At 45.3% G+C, this 23,350-nt stretch overlaps 1 protein-coding gene across 1 annotated transcript in view; it reads right to left on the bottom strand.

The window, feature by feature from the left end:
- LOC308086198 (neurobeachin-like) overlaps positions 1-23,350 on the bottom strand; it is a gene marked incomplete at its 5' end in the record, with an annotated part of 275,853 nt that overhangs the window by 8,588 nt on the left and 243,915 nt on the right. The window contains 9 exon segments of the mRNA XM_080429641.1: positions 2,521-2,691; positions 3,188-3,343; positions 3,584-3,655; positions 4,642-4,834; positions 6,303-6,392; positions 11,871-12,038; positions 14,301-14,453; positions 17,986-18,105; positions 19,381-19,521. Of these exon segments, the coding sequence (XP_080285767.1) occupies positions 2,521-2,691; positions 3,188-3,343; positions 3,584-3,655; positions 4,642-4,834; positions 6,303-6,392; positions 11,871-12,038; positions 14,301-14,453; positions 17,986-18,105; positions 19,381-19,521 (1,264 nt within the window).

Raw genomic sequence — 23,350 nt, 5'->3', positions numbered from 1 at the left:
TCAGACATGCAAGGTCAGCAACTGAAAGGACAGAGATTAGGAGTGCGGCTTAAGTACTGCACATACAGTATATACACATAACCTTCAGTTGTCTTTCTAGAAAGTATGTGTGTTTTCAATGACTCTCTCAACACTCATGGAAAAGATCCTTTAATGATATAGGTGAGAGTCTGTTTAATCTCATGAACCCTAACGTCCCCCTTTCTGGGCATGTCATGATATGCAAACATTTGGCGAAATTAGCAGATCTACTGTAAAAGCCCACAATGTGTCGTATTGCGACGTGTTGTGAGCTTGTACTGTAGATGGCTATATTCCGCGAAGAGATTGGGTGTAGAGGAGAGGGCCAAGTACAGCCCCCTGGGGGATCCTAGATAAAGCATAAGTGGTTACGTAAATTAATAAAGGAAACTTGACCTAATCTAAAGACTATCAAGAACTGGTCCATTTGTGAAAGGTTTATCATAATGTTCTTTCAAATGGTTGCCATCTCTATGTGAACTTTGCAATGACCTTTATGATATTAACAATGACCACAGCTATCGTTAGAAAGCTATGTCAGACCAGTACTGTATGTAAAGCTATTCCCACTGAGCCCTTTTACTGCAATCTCTTGACACTGGATCTCACATACATACTCAACTCTGGTTCCAGCTGCCTGTTAGCACCATAGAGTTAAAAATAATAGAGAGGGCACCCGAAATCCCCTCCCATCCACTTGCATTGAGTTGCTCACCCAGCGCATGAAGCGAATTCACCCCTTCTTCCGGGTTGTAAAGTGTGATGGGCGTAGCCTATTTGGGGCCACTGTGATACGTTCCGCGTAACAGAAGTGACGCGTTTTACGTCACAGAGGTGCGCGGCCCCGTGCGCAAGCTTGTGCGCAAGCTTGTGAGTCGAGCCCATTGGTCGAAACCGTTTTCGCTCGTACATTGTGCAGTGGCCCCATCCGTTTAAGCTGCAGTACCTACGAATGGCCAGCATGTCCAATGCGCTTCAATGCAACCACTGGGTTCTGGGGGCTTGGTTAGCACCAACAGTGTGCTGCACACTGAAAGACTGACTCATATCAAATCATTCTGTTTGTATCGTCTACTCTACACAACATTACTCATAACACAATCATTTATTGATAGGATACTGTAAATTATTAATATTTTCATTAAACATTCCATCTCCTGCTTCTCGAGATATGTGTTGTCCCCATCCCTTTGTCTGCTGAAGATGCATTGTAAGCAGTAGTAGTGTGAATATCAGGGGAATAGTGTTTTCTTGCTGCAATAACACAAGTGATATTGCCCCCTGCTAATTGGAGGCAACCAAGCTGAAATTCTTAATTAACTGTCTGGGCCTCAGTGAAGTTAATTAGAAAACACTCATACCTAAGCCAGAGCTTCTAGAACATCATGTGACACTTAAAAACATGGGATCTTCTAACACACTTACACACAGACATGTGTGCATGAACATACACAAGCACTTGAGATAATGGTATGAATTAAAGGGTGTGTGCAACACCCTTTAATTCATACCATTATCTCAAGAAAAAATGAACACTGTCTCTTTGTATTTTTGCTTTTCAGTTCCATATATGGCGCACCGTGCTTGTAGTCATTGCAGTGTTCCCTACCCTGATGGATTGTTTTGAACACAGCCAATCAGTGGGAATGAGGAACTAAATGAACTGAGCAGCAGAAATCACACACTAGGGTTTACCATCTTGAATGCCAAGACATCTGGAGTTCTCCACTTGAAAGCAACATAGCTTAACACAATGAATCACACTAATATATCACAGCCACAGTGAGGATAAATTATCCTATCCTCGTCTATACACATTATTTGATTTCTGGGCTTAATACCTTTTGTTAAAGACTCTGGCTCCCTATATAATTATATATTTTAAAACACTGAAACACAAACCCCTATAAAAAATGTTTTATTCCTGTCCAGAGGGTAACACCATAGGCGCACACACAGCATCACAAATGTAACATGTACTGGACATGGTGGGTGTCACAAAAATTATGTAACATGTCCATGGAGACCTGCCACACAGACAGTTATATAAATCTTGCTGTGTCGCTGATGATGTCACGCTCTTACATCCCTCTGTGATATCACAAGCTCACGGAACGACGGAACTCGGCGTGCGTATCACAGAGGACCCAAGAGAGTGCAGTTCCCGGCATGAAGTCGGTCGGCTCGGCGTTTGTCCACCAATCCGACCGTTATGTGCATACGCTTACATTCCCTACATGAATTGTTCCCAACTTGCATCGGTCCTGACTTGTGTGGTCCCCGAGTAGGTGTAGGTGTTAAAAAATAGCAAAAATACAAACAATGCTTGGTGTAGTGAGCTTGTAGATCTGATATTTTTGCTACTTTTACGCAACATCCTAAAAAATAGGCCATTCATTTATGAAGAAACATTAGAAGAAATGAAATATGGAAATGCATGTTTTCTGTCCAACAGCGACGATGTTGGAATGCATGCTGTTTGTTTTGATGGCTACTCACTATTATTTGGATTGTCTCCAATGATGTGATGCCTGCCGCTCCAGTACCACAACAGCAGCGTTGCGTCCCTGGAACCAGAGACGATGTAGCAGTCTCCTCCAATGTAGGACTCTGACCTCGCCAGGCAGGTTACCACATCCCAGTGGCCGAAAACTATCTGAGTGAGTTTGCCTAGAGGCCAGAGCAGAACACACATGCACTCAATCAGAGCTTCACTGTTGATGATGATTGCCAACTGCGACCAACCCTGAAATGTTGAAACAACCAGTGTCTGTGTTTGCATTTCATTTCCACCTCATTTGGAAGTGTTTTGAAACTCTGTTTGGTTTGAGTTACAGCAGGAAATTTGTTATTTTTAAGTTAAATCCTACAGTTTTATAGTATGGTTGTTATGGTCATTCTGGTAATTAACTTCGGTGTACTACTTATTGCTTTGGTCCAATGAGTTTGGTTACATCACCATTGTGGTGATATAACATTTTAAGTTGAAGTCGAATAGTTTTTTTTTTGTTTAGTAGTCAATTTCCCCTACATATACAGTATATAGTCCCCGTCACTGCCAACCCCTACTGTTTGGTCTGGGAATGTAATTCTCTTCGTAAGACTCAGCGCCCTCCACACATCAGTGAACGCCTCTATAGAAAATAGTGTTTACGGTGTAACCTACCTGTCTCCGAGGAGTACACACGGAAGCTCTTGTCCCAGAAGCCACACACCAGGATGTAGTGGTTGTCAGCTGTCACCACAAAACAGTGCGTGGTGATCTGGATGCTCTGGTCCACTAGGTCTGTGATCTGACGCTTGTTGCTTCCAGAATTGTTAGCTGCAGAAAGCAGACACATGCCATATTACTATACAGAGATGTTACGGGTACTGTCGACGTTTTCCGATTAAGAGGTCAATGAAAGTGTAAATTTGATCACTGTGACAGACGTGTAATTCATTGCTGGGATGGATCACTGATTCTTGTCACACAGTGTGCATTTTCATACAATGTGTTTTGTGAGTCGCAAGTCATGCATGTGTTTGTGTACGAGGCAGGCCTTCGGGTATCCTTCCTTACCTATCAGAGAGTCCATCTCTATGGGCAGGTGATGGGCCTGCTCCAGGGAGTAGCCGGGTGCTCCTCTGAGACCTGGAATCAGATAGACATGCAATGAGACAATGGATCACTGAGGTTAGTTGATCTGCAGACACGGGCAGTCAGGCATACATGTGCGCACGCACACACACACACACACACACACACACACACACACACACACACACACACACACACACACACACACACACACACACACACACACACACACACACACACACACACACACACACACACACACACACACACACACACACACACGCTTCTGTGTTCAGAACCCTGGCTGATCTCATGCAGCTGATGGAGATTCTGGAGGTCCAACAGACTATATCCCCCCTGAGAGAACCTATGTGGCCTTTCTTGAATTGGAGCAACATGCTTGGAAATATGGTGGCCTTATTATCGTCATTATTCTGGAAGCCAGACCACATTTTCTTCCTTTGCAACAGGATGGCAGTGGTGCTGCAGCTGTATTCATTAGTGTCTGAATGGTAAGCCTGGCCATGGCAGGTCAGACTCTTTGGTCCTGTGCTCCATGTGTTTCAACGGTGACAGATGGGGAAGTGTGAGGGGATTGTGGTGCAGTTGCGGCCTAATTTCCCAGTAACCATTGTGCTGGCCTTCTGACCTTGAGGTGAGGCTGGTTCTCGGGGAGGGGCTCTGTGGCTAATGTTGTTCACACATGCCTGGGAGAGCGAACATGTGGAAGCACTCATTGGTCAACTTTACCTGCGAGTCTGACTCTCGCACAGAGCCGGCACGGCACACTGCGGGCTGCTAGCTAGAGCGACGTGCAGGCTGTGATGAAGTGATTTCACAGCGCCGCTGCTGTGGTAGGTAGCACATGTGGTGTTGCACGTCATTTCTTTCATGAGTGTTTGCGCGCGTGTGGATGTGTGTAGAAATATACAGTATGCGTTTGCACGCAAGCACATACAAACACTACAGGTATACGTGCCAGATGACACCCGTTACACGTGTGTGTGTGTGGGGGGGTTCTAGCATTTCACCCAACTCACCGACGGTGTTGTGCCACCGGTTGACAGCGAAGAGGCGGCTGCAGGTGACTGTGACCACGGCCGGCACGTTGAGGTGGGGCAGGGTGTTGGCCGCCACATGGGTGACCGGAGAGTTGGACGGGAACTTCAGCACCATGATGACGTCCTGCTGCATCTGGTCCTTGAACATTAGTGGACTCTGTGGAAGGAAACACTGTTGAGTAGAAGAGAGGAAGGAGGGGAAAAAAAGAGAGAGAGAGGGAAGGGCGAAGAGCAACGGAGAAGGATGGTGGAGAAGGTAGATGAGAGTACAGCATGAGAGGAAGAGGAGGGTGGAGGGGGTGGGGTGGAGGGAGGGGGTGGGGTGGAGGGAGGGGAAGGGAGGGGCAGGAAATGGGGGGGGGGGGTGGAGAAGGAACGACGCAGGAAGATGGAGAGAAGGAGGGAGAATGAATGGAGAGAGGCAATTAGTGTGGAGGTTGGAGGTAAAACTAGGTAGAGACACAGAGGACAGCTGCATGCACAGGGATGGAGGAGGGGAGGGGGAGAGAGAGAGGACTTTGGCTTCTGCCCACCCCTCCAAACGGTGCAGTAAGACAGAGAGGACTGATCAGACAGGGGGGAGGCATATGGAGAACGGGATGGAGCAGGCCATAAATATGAGATGATATATATATTATGATATAATACATGTATCTCAGAAATGTTCAGTTTTTGTCTACAGAGAAAGAACATAGAAGAAAGTGGGACACGCATTCAATTTTCTCTTTCGTCGTTTTTCCAACAACGATACATTTCAATCAGCTCCTCCCAAAGCTGGGCTAAGCTGGACATGTGTAGATCAGTGGTCTGCAGCATAGTGGAGGTACTGTAGCTGACTGTGGCAACTGACAATAAGCGAGCCCTTAGCCCTTAGCTCTGATCCCACTGTGTACATTTCCTCCTCACTGACTGCTTGCACTGTATTGCAGCCTTGCAACTAAAAGGTCTCCAAGGGACTCGTTCTTGCAAAGTTTCTTACCGGGAAATTCAGTCAGAGAGAGAGAGAGACAGAGAGAGAGAGAGATGTGAGGGGATGGGGATAATGAGGGCTAGGCTGGCTCTTACATGGATTAGACAGGGAAGAGTAGTTTACAGCTGTGGAAGGAAGATATTGGGCCAGCAGAGAGCACTCTTCCCTCTACACTACACCATTATACATTAACAAGTATAGGAATGATGAGGACAGCTGCTACACATGAAGTTGTTGCACTGTGACCTCGACGTGGTGCATAAAAAAGGCGAAACATCGCCTTTCTTTTGCTAACCGATACAAATGCGAAAGCAGATTGAAGGAAAACACAGACGAAACTCATCGCTCTTAACGGTGCGCCCCAAACGTACACATCTGCATGCATGCACTCATCAGTGCCTGTGCGTGCACTCTCACGCCCTCCCTCACACCCTCCCTCATGCCCTCCCTCATGCCCTCCCTCACGCCCTCCCTCATGCCCTCCCTCACCTCCTCCCTCACCTCCTCCCTCATGCCCTCCCTCATACCCTCCCTCATGCCCTCCCTCACGCCCTCCCTCATGCCCTCCCTCACATCCTCCCTCACCTCCTCCCTCATGCCCTCCCTCACGCCCTCCCTCACGCCGCAGAGACAGTGCAGTGAATTTTCCCAGCATGCCCGTTGCTCTCACCAGGTGCATGGCGGAGCTGCGAGGAGGATGTGGCTCAATAAGCAACTGAGATGGCGTCTGTCCAAGGCTCTGGATCTGCGCCTCTGTGGCCTGCGGGGGGAGAGAGAGGAGAGAGAGAGAGCCAGAGAGAGAGAGAGAGAGAGAGAGAGAGAGAGAGAGAGAGAGAGAGAGAGAGAGAGAGAGAGAGAGAGAGAGAGAGAGAGAGAGAGAGAGAGAGAGAGAGAGAGAGAGAGAGAGAGAGAGAGAGAGAGAGAGAGAGGAGCGAGAGGAGCGGCTGTCACAATCAATATGCATCAAAGTGATGGGTCAATGCGTTACTTGACAATGCAAGCAAATCCTAACTCAGCCGTGCCTCTGAGGAGGAGATGGGGGGGATGGGGGGGGTAAAGGGAAAGAGGTGCAGTCCCAATCCGCCTGGGTGCTCCCCCTCCCCCCTCAGCCTGCAGAGTCATCCAAGTGTTAGTATGGAAGAGACAAGCCTTTTCCTATTAACATGCTTCAGTTAACCATTCCCATTTCCAGGCGCAGGGGCCCCCGCTGCACAAACGTTAACCTGGAGTGACATCCAGCTAGGACTGCGGCAGGCCGGCCTGCTCTTAGATGTTATTGTGACGGAAACAAAGGGAGAGAGCACTTGCAAGCGCTAACACATACACACAAACATCTAGGCACGCGCGTATATGAACAGAGGGCACATGAACAACGGAGGCAAAGAAAAATATATATACGGTATATACAAACAGCGAAAAGGCCAGCATTTGTGAGGAAGTGAGGGTATCGTGATGAACCATTATTCCTGACAGATAAGAATAGTCTTAAGTTAGTCTGGATGCCTGCCTGTGACTGAGAAGAGAAACAGCAGGTATCATACAGCAGAACTAAAATAAACTAAACCAAATTAATTTTACTTTTACTCTTTCTACTTATTGGGAAAGGTCTGCCATTTGTGCAGATGCAAGTGTGTCCCCTTTGCCTCCAGTAAAGAGGGGAGGGGGGGAGACAGAGCTGTTGAGCTTGACTGAGACTGGATACTCCACAGTGGAGTGATTGATGTGACTGGAGCCACTTCCACCATCAGAGGGGAGCTTGTAGACGTCTGTCAATGCCACTGTGCACAATGGAACATACATCCCTCAGCCTCTAGCCCGCCTGCCCGCCCTCTTGACTGGCTGGCTGGCTCTCATTTTCCCCTGCCTGTACACACCACTCACAATCAACAGCCTCCATTGGGCATCACATGCCACAGTGGAAGAAGTGTGCTCTAGAACTTCTGAGGTGATGCTGAATTAGTACAGGCCACCTGCAAGCCAAGCAGGCCCCCCAACACTTCCTGGTCACTTCCTATCGTGAGCGGCACCAAAAAACAGGGGGAACGTGTCCTTGAGTGAGCACCGTGGAACCGCCAGTGGAGGTTCCACGTGAGCTGGCAAGCACATTTGGCAACCATTAAGTGTCAGTCAGCGTTTCTTTACAACACAGCCTGTCAAGTAATAAGCGACTGACATTATGGCTATTTAAGGTTAGGCTTTGGGAGTAAAGGTCATAACGTCTGTTCAAATAAAGAAATTTGATACAAAGATCAGAAAGGCTTGCGAGGGCCATGTGGAAAACATCACCATAATATCCTTCTAACCATTCGATTCCAGAAAACTTTGCAGTGGAATATACTAGTGGGGTAATCTCAGAAAACCTTGACTCCAAACAATTATTTACACTGGGAACGTGAGACAGGTGTTTTTTAGCAGCATGTGTGAGTGGGTGAAGGGTGGTGGTGATGGTGGTGGTGGGGGCTTGTCATTGTTGAAGGTTAACTCAAGAGCATGTCCTCTACCGACATGATCAAAACATGTCAATATCTCTCATGTGCTTCAACACTAATCCTCTTGGAGGTACCGGTATGTCAGAAACGTATCTCTATCTCACACCGAGATCTAGGAACACTTAACAGGTAGTTCATTAGTTTAAGTCACTTCAGGCTTTGCTTTTTGGCTGATAAGTGACACTTATTGCCAAAGCCATCTGTTTGATCTCCCTCCCAGCAACAACTGTCTTGCTTGGGTGAACACCAAACATCCATCACAACACACCGTGTGTGTGTCTGTATGTCTGTCTCTCTGCGTTCATGTCTCCTGGATGCAGTGAAAGACTTCAGAGGTGAGTGGGTGCAGCGCTTTATCTGCTGGTTCCCAGGCTGGCAACAGAGGCTCCGTATAGAGGTCTCACAGCACGCATCTGTGCGTGCACTCATGCAATGCACCGTCACAACTCTGTCAGACAGAATGTAGACACGGCCCTACGTTGGCCCACTAAGCAGCGTGGGATCATGCTTAGTCACAATACCTGAGAACATGTCGTGGGAGCTACAAATATGCAGCACCACCTTCCACCTTCCTGGACAACAGGTATGAGATGGAGTACAAATTGCTTGCTGTAATATGTCTTCAACACGCACGCACGCGCACACACACACACACACACACACACACACACACACACACACACACACACACACACACACACACACACACACACACACACACACACACACACACACACACACACACACACACACACACACACACACACACACACACACACACACACACACAAACAGAACTAAACACTGAAGTACAGTACTTTGTATTATTTATTCAGGCTTGTTGTATCTAAATTCCCTTGAATTAAGTCCTCTACAAAGTTATCGTAAGATGTAACCACTGCCCATTCTTGACATACCAATGTAAATTTGCTTTAGATTAGTGTCTATGGATTGATTTTAATCCTTTAATATATCTACAAAGGATTGCCCCTTGGGTGTTTGCTGAGTGACAGTCTCTGATTTAACATCGAGACTACTGTGTGTGTGTGAGAAGACCAGGATGTCGGCACCAATAGGTTATTGCCTCACGCGCAGCTATCATCACAGTCAATGTATACAGAATGTCCTACGTTAGATACAGTATTACATATGAAGGCAGCTTCTCATTGTTAAGGTCAGGCATTTAAATGCTCACGTCACATCACTGCTATTATATGGAGACGGCAGCTTAAAGCGCACGTCGGCTGTTTCAAAGCCTCTGCCATTACCAGAAGCCCTTAACTGGCTAGCTAGCTCACTCTTTTCTCTTTGTTTGTCCTTACAACAAACAGTAATGGGAGGGGTGGGGGGGCTTTCAACTGGAGGTAGTGGCAGCTGTGGAAGAGAGAAGCCCCAATGATGCATAATTTGTCTGTTTACATGTGAGTGACACAGCGGGGTCTGAATCAAGGGGTTGCTGTCATGTTTTTCCATATGAGAAGGCTGTCAGGATAAGCATCAAGGCGAAGGGCTGCTGTTCCGGCAGCATGCCCAGTATAGCTGTCACCCCACTCACAACCAGAGGCCCAGTAGCATGTCAGAGGGTGCAGCCATTTTAATGTGATCTCTTATTATGTCCTCTAATTTCTTGACATTTCAAATGTCATAATTGCAGCGACTAATGCCAGATCTCCAGTTTCACCTGTCACGCCAGAATGAATCAATACCCTGAAGCCGTTTGTCGTACTTCAGCCGACCCCAGTGAGGCACGCAGCTAGCACCTTCCGTTGACTCCGCCAGGCAACCTGACGACTGGACTCTACTCTCTATCTGTAATGGTTCTCAAAGTGGGGTCCGGGCCACCCTGGGGTCCTTGAGGGGCTTCCAGGGGGTCCCCAGCGAAGTTATCAATATAGCATCAGTTTAACCTCTAGCCCGGCTATTTGAAAGTAGCCGATCTGCAAGCTCACAACGCTACGCCATACGACGTGTTGGGAGATTGCAGGTCTGCTTGCAGATTTGAAAATGTTTTGAATCTTTTGTATACATTTTAACCACACACATTTTGTATGGAGGATTCCTGGCACAAAATATTTTCAGATGGGGGTCTGTGGACAAATATAAACTTGGGGGTCCTTGACATGAAAAGGTTTGAGAAACTGCGCTATTGAATGGAGGGAGGGAAAGCACTTCCTCTTCATGCACACCTATGGGCTGAAAATACTTAAGGGTTTATAATGTGGTTAAATGATCCGGTAAACTCTAAATCTGATGGGATCATGTAATTAAAAAAGTAGATGACAGGAGAGAAAAGGTCGATCTGAGAAACAGGAAATCGTCTAATTTACAAATCATCTAAATTCTGCGACAGAGTCAAGCAAAGTAGAACTTTTATAATGACAGCACAGTCCCTTGTGAAAGGACTCTGTATTCAATCAAATTGTTGAAATGTTTGGAATTTAAATAATCAAAATACCAGGGTGCATTCTAAAACTAATTACAGTGAACTTTAAAGCTGAAATAAACAAGGAACATCATTTACAATTAAGTTAATATATTTTCGCATACCTGCATACCTGGTTCATTATACCTGTTCAGTAGACCTGCGAATTTTGGCTGGGATTGAGCTAAAAGAGGCATCGGTAACCCCGGAGTGAGAGAATATTGATTGAGGGTGCGGTAAGACATGTATTAATTAGTACGCATCAAAACAGCATCATATCAGTTGTAATTAGCTAAGCTAATTTCTCTCTCCAGCACAAATAGATCTGCATGTCACAATAGTGACTATCAACCGACGACAATTAGGGACTCTTGAGTGTCTGGCTTCCTAATGTGAAGCTAACAAACACTATACTGTCAGCTCTCGTGGTAGGCAGCGCGGCAGACAGCTAAAAACCCTGAGCCTGATGCGAAAAACTAAACAAAATAATTGCCATTGTCTAAAATGTTCCATGAAATGATGGAAACCAAAGCTTTCGCAATATTGTTTGATAATTAGATCCCCTGTATCTGCTGCAAAATCATTTGCATAGTGGTCACTTGATAAATAAAGGCGCCCCTGGAAGTGACAGTATATAAATGACTTGTTTTGCAGACAGCAGATGGTGGATATCACAGGGAGAGAGGAGCTCACTCTGGAAAGCCCCACAATGCATGCCAGCTGCTGCAGTCCCTGTTCCCCTATCCTCGCCATGCAATTAAGCCATTCACAAGTTCTGCTGGTGAAGAGACCAGTTAATAGATATTCAATTAATTAGCTAAAAACGAGCAGATTCGCTCTCTTGTCTATTGATCAAGTGACCTCCGATGATTGATCACACACCTCAAACCAGCTCACACTCATTGATCTGATAGAGGAAGGAGAGATCATAAATGCTCAAGAGTCAAAGGGAAAAAACGACAACATAAAATCCTAATGAGGAGAGGGACGTATTCTGAATTCCTCCCGGTGGATATAGCTATTAAAAGATTAGTGTTTATCTGAGGCGGAGAGAGTTAATAATTCAGGTCGTTAAAAGATGAGTCTAATCTCGATGCAAAGTTGCTGAGTCAGCAGTGCTGCCTGTTTCTCCTGTGGGTTACATTTGCATGACACATTAAATGATTGACAGATGCTTGATATAAATGCACCCGGTGCATGCACCAATTGCACTGGGCGCTTAAGGACACAGCAACAGGATAGAAGGAAGAAGTACAGTATATCTGTGGTTGAATACGAGGCATGGGTGGGGGTCAACTTGGTCTCCATGGTGACATGAGTGTCCTACCTCTCTGATTGCAGGGTCAGTGATACCGTCCAAGATGACAGAGCCCTCGTAGGTCACATAGTGGAAGACGTTAAGGGCGCGCACAGCCTCAGGGCCTCGCTGCTTGTAGCCAAAAATAAGGTCAATCCACTGATGCAGCTGACATGACACAAACTCGCTTTCCAGGGCCTGTCAGAGAAGTACAGGGCAATTAGAGGTGAGAGGCGTACAGCAGAGCACAGGAGGGAGGGGAACAACAAACAGAACTGGTACACAACAAGAAACAAAATAGTACACAACACAATTGTGAGAACTGCAAAACGTAGCCTGATGAAGAAAAAAAAACTTCCACCTAGCAAGTCAAGCTGACCATAGAGGGAAACTACAGTGTATCACTGAGATTATTACAAGGAACTATTACAAGGAGAAAAATAAAGCTCGCATTAAAATGGCTAAATACTGGCCATGTTTTATTGGAAAAAGGCTCAGAATGTACAGTAGGGAATGCAGCAGACATGGAGGCTACTGTCCTTATGTACAAACTGTGATCAGCTCATGCTGAGCAGAGCACCCCTCTGGGGAACGCATATCACATTTCTCCATCTATTAAAAATAATGACCAGCTATCTTCACATGGAAACAAAGAAAGCTGTTCAATGCTAATGGGTATCCAATTTACCGTAAACCGTCTGCAGGGGTAACATTGATAAAGTACTTGAGTGTGAAAAGCGATGATAGATTTCTTACAGGAGTGTCTGTAAAATGTTTTAGATACAAGATCTTGGCGCAGATAATTATTAGAAAATACCTTCGGTATGGAAGTTGTGTGTTGGATATGTTTGATGTATCGCTCCACATTACATTACAAAACTTTAATTCCCTATTATAATGGTGTAAGGATTTTCTGTAGGAATTTACACTCCTCCCCTCGCCGTCAGGAGTAACAGCCATTACCAACAAAGCCAGCTCTAGCACACACAGAGGCTGAGCTAGCCACAGGGCATATCACTGCAATTGAAAGTGGCACATGCAAAGATGAGAAATGGGAGAGAGGGAGGGAGGGAGGAGGGAGAGAAGAGAGAGTGAGAGAGAGAGAGAGAGAGAGAGAGAGAGAGATGAAATAATAGAGTAGGCAAGAGTGTAGGCTGGCAAAAGAACAGAACAAAGGAGAGACAAAAATGGAGGACAACAGTTTTCAGGCTGCGTAAACATCGGCCTAAAAACGCAGCGCAACACCATAGAAGCACCTTTCAAAATGTTCAAAATATCCCCTGTGCGATCCAGTCTTCAGTGATCCTCGTGTCTCATTTGAGCAACCTGGTCTTAATGCCACATACTGTAACGTATGTATGGTGGTGCTCCACCACCACCAGCACCCTCGTCGTTGTACAAAGGCTGGCGTAGCTGACCAGGCAGCGTGGTGGGTAAAGTATGGGGAAAGGTCACCTTCCGTGAGACGGCCTCCCAGCCCTGCACTGTCACTCCTGCTGAAAAGGTCAAGTGTGTTCCCACAGCCCTTCCCCCACCTCTGGTCCTCTGGCTGGAACCACTAGCAGCCTCTAACCTCAGGCTACACATCACACTTGGAACTTTGTTCCTTGGCATTCTGAGCTGGAACTATATTGTCTGTTTGCGGTCCCTTACAAGTGTGCAGTCTATGTCTGCTCAAGTGTATGACCGATATCAACACTGTTGCATTTAGTATATTTATAGAATGTGCAATGGTTGCTGAGCTATGACTATCCATGTGATTCCAATGTCTGACAGCAGAGGAGATTTGGTTCTCCGTTTCCCTCAATGCCTGCTGGGAGCTCCATGTTGCATGCAAATAGCCGTTCCTGATTAAAACCACACGCACGCGCGCACGCACGCACGCACACACACACACACACACACACACACACACACACACACACACACACACACACACACACACACACACACACACACACACACACACACACACACACACACACACACACACACACACACACACACACACACACACACACACACACACACACACACACACACACACACACACAGGCCCTGCAAGCAGCCAAGTCATGATTGATGAGTCCTGGCATTAGGTAACATTATAGGCCACTCTTACTGGCTGTGTCCTTTAGTGACATCACTGGGGTCAGGAGTACTGTGTTAGTATCGAGCGGTGCACTTTATTATGCTTTATGAATAAGGCAGGGAGACACGTACTGTTGTAGGATGCAGGGGGAGCGGGGTTGACGATGATTTCACTCCTGAATAACATGAGAGCATCTAAAATATGAAAACTGTACTCATATATTGCATGGCAAGAATTCATTTATAATGCAAATGAAAATGCTGAAGCGCTGTAGCAGTATGTCATGAATTGCACGTTGAAAATACTGGGTGAGCTGCATTGAAGAGAATATGTTCATCTAAATATGCTAAAATAAAATAGGTTCCTACCATTCTGTTTATCCTAACAAAGTCCTCTGGTTTCTTCGCCCAGGCTGGCAGGTCCACATCACCCACCATGTCCCTATCCTCTCTCATGCCAAGGTGGTAGCCGTTGCTATTGACAAACATCTCTGGGAGGTAGTAGAACTCTGGGATTAGCTCCTAAACGCCCACAAACGACAGAGAGAAAGAGAGAATGAGAATGACTGTTGCAGGTACTAAGTAGTCACTTTCCATCCCTGATATACTGTCTGTGGACAGCGCATATAACCCAAACTGCACATACTTTGGGTGCTCATATCCCCGGACGGGGATCGGGTATCAGCACGTAACTCACTCATCATTGCAAAAGTTCACAAGGTCCAGTAATGTAGTTTTCTATCAACCAGCCACCCCCATCCATGCAGTAAAATCCTCAGTGTTAATTAACTCTGAGTGTAAAAATGGTCCCCAAATGGACCATTTCTACACTCTCAGGGTTAAATTACCCAAAAAGATAGAAATGTTATGATGGCTAAACAGATTTATTTGTTAAAGTCAGTGTATCCACATGAGAGCGAGGAACACTCCAGGGGAAAAGGTAACACAGACAAACCATACACCAGGCCACGCGGAGCTGCTGAGAGGTGCTAGTCAGGTTATTCTACACTGAGGTGTTTGTTGAGTTAAATGAAACTGGAACTGAGTGGGGTTTTTCTCCCCAGTCGCTGGGCTCTGGTGATGGGGTCAGGACCCCGGCATGGAGGAGGGGAAGCCGATGTTGAAAACGAGCCTTCAATGTTATCCCTAGTGTGATTCCAAGGCCCGAGCAAGAGGACTAACATTTACCTGGGCTTACAGAAAGGACCATTCCCAAAGGACGTATAAATGCTATACTGAAGCATCATGACATCACCCTTGGAAAAGAAAAGAAAAAAGTTTTTTTGCCAAACGTATAAATCAAGTCTCGCTCATTCTACTGTCCCTACTCTAATCCCCTATTCTCTTGATCGTGCAGCCCATGAGAGCTGAGCGGGCGATGCACAATGAGGCATATGCACACCAGGAATGTAGCTCCACCATCTTTGTCCTCATTAAGAAAACATTTTCTAAATAGCTTTCTAATGAGGACAAAGTATTGTTGTTGACGTTTCATGAGTGGACCCAAATCGTGAAAGCGGCCATAAGATTTTTAAATCCTTGTATTAGGCTTGTTTTATGATGGCAGGGCGCAGTAATGCCGTGGAGTTTTATCATGCCTATAGGGTGCATAACATATGGGGCTTTTAGGCTCCCATAAATCACTAGGTTTTAGAGAGAGGGAGTTGGCATGACATGGTACAGCTCTATAAAACTTCCAGGTCTGCTGTTGGTCACATTTCACCCTCTGCACACGACAGCGGGGAAGGGAGTAGACTAGCTTTTCCTCCCTCTCTTCCACCCTCTCGCACACTTTCCCTCCTCTTTTTCGTTTGTAAACTTCCTGCCGTAACTCAGCACCAAGCCGTTAAAACTGCCAGCTCCGTTTTCAAGCCCACCTCCCCTGGCAGCCATTAATTCTGCAACAGCATCGTAATGGGCTAACAAGTCAATCACACAAGCCTCCATTGCTTTACACTGTGTCACCTTAATGACACGTTCGTCAAAATCTGTCACCAGTGGAGTGCTGCTGGATTCCTTCAGACAGCATGGTGGCGGTTTTGGTATGTGTGTGTTGTGTGTGTGTGTGTGTGTGTGTGTGTGTGTGTGTGTGTGTGTGTGTGTGTGTGTGTGTGTGTGTGTGTGTGTGTGTGTGTGTGTGTGTGTGTGTGACAGTGTATATATATATGTGTGTATGTTCACAGGGAGCCAAGTCTGTCTCCGATCCCCTTAGTGTGGCTGTGTCTGCTTGACAAACATGCACATACACATGCACGCACACGGAAATAAGTGGGAGGTATGGATGCACACTAATGATGGGGTGATAGGGTGGTTGTGGAGGTGAGGGGCTTGGCTGGTGGAGGGCTGGCCAGTGCAGCCTTGTTTCCATTTGACTTGCTCTTTTAGGAGGTCATCCCCGTCAGGGGCTCTGCCTCCCCTGGTCTTGTCGTCATTACTGCTGAAGGAGGCCGGGGTTAATGAAGGAGGCACCCTGGTAAAAACACGCTGCCTTTTAATCAGAACTCTGATGAGCCACTCACCGCACTGGGCTGTAGCTGACCTTAACCCTGGACACTCCACTCAGTCTCAATCAGTACACGCCGTGGGTGTGTACACAGCGCGACTCTGTGTTTGCGCGCGCACCCGTCCGTGCGCGTGCATGTGCACGTCTGTCGATCTGTCGGTTTGCGTGTTTGCCAAAATCTGTCTGCAATGCACGCCAGGAAGCCAGTGTGGGTCTATTTGTTTTTTTGCGGAGGTTTTTAGTTTCATAAAATTTTTTGTAGCGAGCGAAACTGGGGAAATTAGCAGGAAAAGGAGAAAGGGTGATGATATGAAAGACTCCATGTGATATGATCTAATAGTCATAATATTGGCTCTGCTTCACAGTTTGCGCCTAATGCACCATAGGTAAACCAAACAAGCTATCGTGTAATAATTCTATGCCTGTAATTTATTATGAAATACCGCTATGTTTCAGCCCAGTCTTCCACAGCAGGACACATCTCCTTTTCTGTAATAGATCAGTAGGACAACCTATGTGTGTAAAAACTAATGCATGCAGGCATACAAGTGGTTTAAAGTAGGCTGTATTTGTTAACAGGGTGGCGTTTGACTATTCGACTGTACGTTGGTTTGCAGCTCTCCATGTCTGCCTCGCATATTAGACTGCTGGCCGCTTTCCCCTAGGTCCTGGCATGTAAAAGCCCTGTCTGTACATACAAGACTACATTTTAAATAGCTTTTGTCATTAATGCTTTATTAATTGCCTCGGGCAACACTACCCGATGCTGGGTGTGCTAGAAATATATGACACTTTGAGGTCAGTGCATATCCCATGCTGTGGTGTTATGCAGTGGGCAAAATGGAGGCGAATCAGCAGGGTTCAGCGTTTTCAGCGACTGCTCTGTGGGTTTGCAGAGGGAGGGCTTTGTCTTTCTCGCAGACACAGCCTTTGTTCACAAGCACCACTAAACGCACGCACAGGCATATTACCTCTATTTTTAAACATGTTTTGTTTCAAATATGAGTTGAATCAAATGTGTGTTTCTCTGGGCTTAGTGTGAAACCTGTGTACTGTTGGTCTTTGTGCTTCACTGCTTGGATATGCCATTTATAATTCATGGTATATATTTGAGACATTTCTAGACTTTGACTTTAATGGCAGTGATGGAGAGGCACAGCACCTGAGGAAGTAAACATATTATTGAAGGGATGTGTGTTCTGTCCAAATATTGCAGAAACACATCACTTGTAATTAACTTGATAGGTAAATACACTACTGTTCATCCCTAGATTTACATATGCATATCCTCAAATATACAACATGAGTAAGACATCTGGGTTATAGATGATGAAAAGGTTTGACGTAGTTTAAAGTTTTAAGACACCCATCACATATCAATCATGGATGCCTTTGTTCCCATATTTACTTTACTTTGGTAAGAGGCAATTGTTATTCTCAGTCTTGTAGAAATCAATGTTTACAGATGAATAAAAGTGACATGAGGAAAGGATTGAGTACAATTATAAATAGCATGTGATTTTCAACAGCTGCATTCATTATTTTTCTCACCTTAACATCAGAGGTGTCCCTCTGGCAATTCCTCCAGGAGCAGGCAATGGCTGAAAAGGTGCGGTCGGGATGGTCAAACTTGTTGTTATTGACACTGAGGAAGAACGTGGTAAAGGGCTCCTATGTAGGAAAGAACACACGCACGCACGCGCGCGCGCGCGCACACGCACACGCACACACACACACACACACACACACACACACACACACACACACACACACACACACACAGTTGAATGTGCCAAAGGTGACAGCAATCAAGTAATACACAAAGCTATGCCTTGGTAGTACAGGAGAATACTATTCCATATCAGGAAGTTCAACAAAACCCCACACACAAATATGAAGTCACCATCTTACAGTACATGATCAAAATCAAGTTCTAACACTGTGTTAAAGTCACAGTAAAATAGTATCACTTTCTCATGGAACATGAGGACTTGAAAGTGAGAAGACGGAATTGTAATTCGCAGCATTCTTTCATTGTTATCCTTTCCTGTGCCAGCCTAAAGTAAGTCTGTGGAGATCAGTCACTCATTTACTGTTCTCATGCCTCAGGGAGAGTTAATTAGTGCTCTTCCTGAATACAGTGAGTAATGGTGGTAATTGGCTCATATTTGGTGTTCTCAGCCTGAGATGGTGGACACCATGGGCTGTGGCGGACGGATCACTCACCAGCGGAAGAAAGGGATTGTGGGAGTGATGCCACGAAGGCCAGTCTAACTACTGTCTGGGGAGATCTCCCAATTCATCAGTCCCTTACTAATGAGGGGGGGGGGGGGACTACAGTACAAAACTCCCCATCAAGCTCTTTCAAATTAATAAGCTGTCTCTTCACTATCAAATGTGTCCGAACCGCGGGAGGCTGGGCAGGTCGTGTGGGCCTGCCTTGTGGAGGGAACAGATTATGTGAGAGTACATATGTGTCCTCCACCTCCTCCACAGTAAATGAGGACAGTGCTCAGTAACCTTGATGGACATGTCTGCCAGCACTTGCTGGGTTGTCTGAAACACATAAACCTGCCACAGCAGGCCCTGTAAATCATTACCCAGCCACTCTTTATTTAGTTCGCATATGCCAGTTTACTGGCCTGTGAAATGCTCTTTCTGGGGCTCTCTGGTGGAACTCAGGGGCCAATCAAATTGAGATGTTGGGCTGTATGCACATCAAGGTGGGCGTTCTTATCCTCCAACCGACAGACCTCAAAGGAGCGCCAACATCAAGTTTGACAAGTGACAGTCAACCTAATGCAAACTCAGCAAGAATGATTTTCTTACAGTGGGGGTTCTGCCTCGTCCCTATTCATATAGGGGCAAGACGAAATGCTTGCCAGATCCCTGGATATAACATTATAGTACCATAAAGTATTGGTTGAGGTAATGGAGTGTACTCACTAGCCTCACAAGCCACTGCAGGGTAGAGGCAGCAGTGGAATAGTGGGAGTTGTAGTGACATGGCGGCGTCTGGTCATCTTCCCACGTCTCATAGCGGTCGGCATAAAACACCGCACGCTTCGGATTTAGAGCTCCGATTGGCTAGAAGAGAAATGAGACATTATAAGTTTGATTTCTTGCAAGACGGTAGGAATGTGCTAAACATTCTCATCTGCCTGCATTAACTAAAGGTTAAACACTGCGCCCACATTAAATGAAAAATTATGTCCTTCATGGAGACTGTACAACAGAAATGATGCTCAAGAAAAGCGCATTCAAATTTAAGCAGTTGAAAAAGTAGCACAAACCAATGGGACTTAAATAAATATCTCTCCATAAAATTACATTAAACTTTCAAAAGCAACTAACGGATGATTCTGTACTGTACGTTATGCAATGCAATCCTTTAGCTGGGACATTTAACAGAACTGTCTGTCCGTTCTGGTGTGTTGAATATAATGAATATGAGGACCTACGGAGTCTTAGCAGGCCTCCATTAGCCTACGTGTGGAAAGACCAGCAGAGGGACTGGGGGGGGGCAAACAGGGCAGACGAGAAGCCTTTCTCTGGGATTTGTCTGTCAGACCCCATTATTCTCCTGCACCCTAAAAAGTTCCTGTTGCCCTGTTTCCCTCCTTAGATTTATGGGGGTAACAGGGAGAAGGAGAGCGAGATGGAGCACTGAGGAAGGAGGGAGGAGATATGGGCGGCTCCTGCTAAATGTTGTGGGTAATCCATATGGATTAACCCTGGCTGACCCGATTTACACCCAGCACGCCCACATACCCAAACACTGTACTCAGCACTCGTGCCTCCATTGGTGTTGAGAGCCCTTGTATAGCTACTATGCACCGCTACTAGTAGTTAACTGGAAAGAAACTGACTGAATGTCTGGAATTGTCTCACCTTTGAAAGCTCTCACACACACGTACACACACACACACACACACACACACACACACACACACACACACACACACACACACACACACACACACACACACACACACACACACACACAGTTGAATGTGCCAAAGGTGACAGCAATCAAGTAATAAACAAAGCTATGCCTTAGTAGTACAGGAGAATACTATTCCATATCTACACAACACGTAAAACAAAGAGTTGATATGCCAGAGATCATAACTACTGCCATAATATCAATTCCAAGGTGTAATGTGTGCTGTTAATGAATTGCTGTCTAATTACTGTGAGAATAAAACAAGATTCAAAGTTCATTATTTAAGCCAAATATCAATAGTTAGCTCAATATTATGCTGACATGATCAAAGGGGGTCTTGCTTAGCTTTTTCATTTTGATGTGTTCCTAAGGCAACACATTTACACCATTAAACATATATTTAATGCTGAACAAATTACCTTCTATGCCTTTAAATCACACTGTCCAATGGGAAAGCCCCTGTGGGCATATTGATAGTCAATAGTAATACACTCAGTACTGTTGTGTCTGAGTAAGTGATAGAGAGGGGGAGGAAAACTGTTAATGTAATCAATGGAAGCTTTGGTGTCTGAACACTGCAGCTGTTGCTGCATGGCAGCCATGTTCTAGTTTTATAGAGTCATGGGAAATCTATCAAAACAAAGCCTTCAATTCAAACTACTGTGAGACGGGAACCTAAAAATAAAGCAACTTGTGTGTATATCTATAACTTGTTTAAATTTGTGTTTTGTGCAACCAACTTTAAGTGCAAAAGAAAGGCAATCTTTGTTATATCTCATTTTATTACTATATTCCTCTACATTTGGCATGATATACAAAACTGAGTCATCAAATGTAATCTCCGTCAAAACTAAATGGCCACGTCTTTTTTGTTCTTCCTTAAAAATGTAATGGAGGCACACATGAATGTTAGGACAATTGGATAGAATGAAAGAGAAGTTTACTGAAATCGGCATAGATTTATGGGGTGATAATAGTCTGCCATGTGACGTCTTGGCCTAGTCTAGATTGGAGTGTGGGCCACAGGATGGACACACACTTACACGCACACACACACACACACACACACACACACACACACACACACACACACACACACACACACACACACACACACACACACACACACACACACACACACACACACACACACACACACACACACACACACACACACACACACACACACGCTCGCTCGCACACACGCACGCACGCACACAGAGTAAATGCTATGTAGGCTGCTAGGGTAACCAGCCCAGGATTGAGTCCAGGCAATACAGACTGACACTGTATGACAGCACGAGAGGTAAGTAAAAGAGAAACCTCAGGGAGGGTAGTGATGAGAGCTTCTTCTTTGATACGGCATTAGCAAGTTTATTTAAAGCTGCCTCATTAAATACATTTACGTAGATTCTGTGAAGGAGAATTTAAAAATATATATATTTGAAAGGCTTGAAACTAAGCTTAAGATGGTGATGCATATATGTATATTTTATTCTTAACCTTTAGGTTTTCATACAAAATAAAAACAACCTCTCCCTCACCAACTCATTGCCTCTTATAAATTTCTAAATTAGCCGGCTGTCTGTACAAAATATATCTTTTTTTTCTCTATATCATGGTCAGTTCATATCGATTAATGTACGCTGAAACAAACAACTTAACGATACATTGTTAACCTCTGTATTTAAGCATACGTATAACAACTCCAGCCTGTCAGGTGGTTTAGTGTAGCGGTAAGACTGTGGTTATTTATCACACTGTGAGAGGAAAAGACCAATATTTACAGTTACACCATTACTTTTGCGCATGGCCTGTTTGACAAAAACATCAATGTGCAGTCACACCAACGTCCAAAAATGTCCCCTCCCTCCATTCATTCATTTCAATGAAACAGGAAGCAAAATGAAATTGTTGTGAATAGACATCACTTCTTCGCCTCACAGAGTTCAATCAGGCTGAACTTTGACCAGCGAAATGATGTCACCAATGCTCAACCAATATAAGAGAATAGGCGGGATTGACCTCCTGTTCTTATCAAATTGAGCAAATTATGTATCTAAACTTCAAATTACAGCATGCGAGTAACTGTGACCCCACTAATTCTGTTGTGACTGTGTCATTATACAGCATGATGTCTGTGACCAGCAATTATGAAGTATTATGATATACTGTCCTTATAAGTCATTATAAAATGCTTTATAATGTATCATGGTTATTGCTATAAAGCAATGTAATTATACAGTGTTATGTTAAGAAGATTATACGCAAATTATAAGGCATACTTTATGCATGCATAAAGTATGTTTCCATTGTCCTAGGCTAAATACAGACGTGGGTCGCCAGTCCTCTCGCCCAGGAGTTGATTTGTCAGTCCTCTCTCTCAAACCTAATGTCTTCCAGGTAATGGATAACAGACTCTCACCACCACATGACAGGTTTTAGATTGTGTACAAGCCGCCACGGCACATCAAGCCCATTCAACTCCTGTCACCATGTATGCTGCATATTCGACCGAAAAGGTAGCTTCGGCACAAGACCAACACTACTGGCACTACTGGCAACACAAGACAGAACATTTTACACTATGGATTGCTACACCTGAAACACAAATACTATACTTCTAGAAGCGGGAATCCCCAGGAGCAATGCAGTGTCAGGCAACTGTGTGATGGCACACCTCTACACTCCAGACTCTAACAGCTTCCAGGAGCAGCAAGCAGGGTGTGGAACAGGGGCTGAGGAACTAGCGTGGTACAGGAGCACAGGCAGGACCACAAGATGGACAGAAGTAATGAAATCAACCACTACACAGCTTGCATGGGGTATGTCCTCTACACCGGGTTGGCATGATGGAACTCATCACAGTTGGTGTCGGGATCCTTGTCGGAAGGGAGGCAGGAAGCTTCCGATTGGCATTGAACGTATATCAGAGTGACACACCACATCAAAACATCATCATTCCAGGGA

Source organism: Gymnoscopelus braueri (genome assembly GCF_963280865.1).
Source record: "Gymnoscopelus braueri genome assembly, chromosome: 5".
NCBI lineage: Eukaryota > Metazoa > Chordata > Actinopteri > Myctophiformes > Myctophidae > Gymnoscopelus > Gymnoscopelus braueri.
The sequence above is the reverse complement of the archived record's forward strand: the minus strand, read 5'-3'. Positions and strand labels throughout refer to the sequence as shown.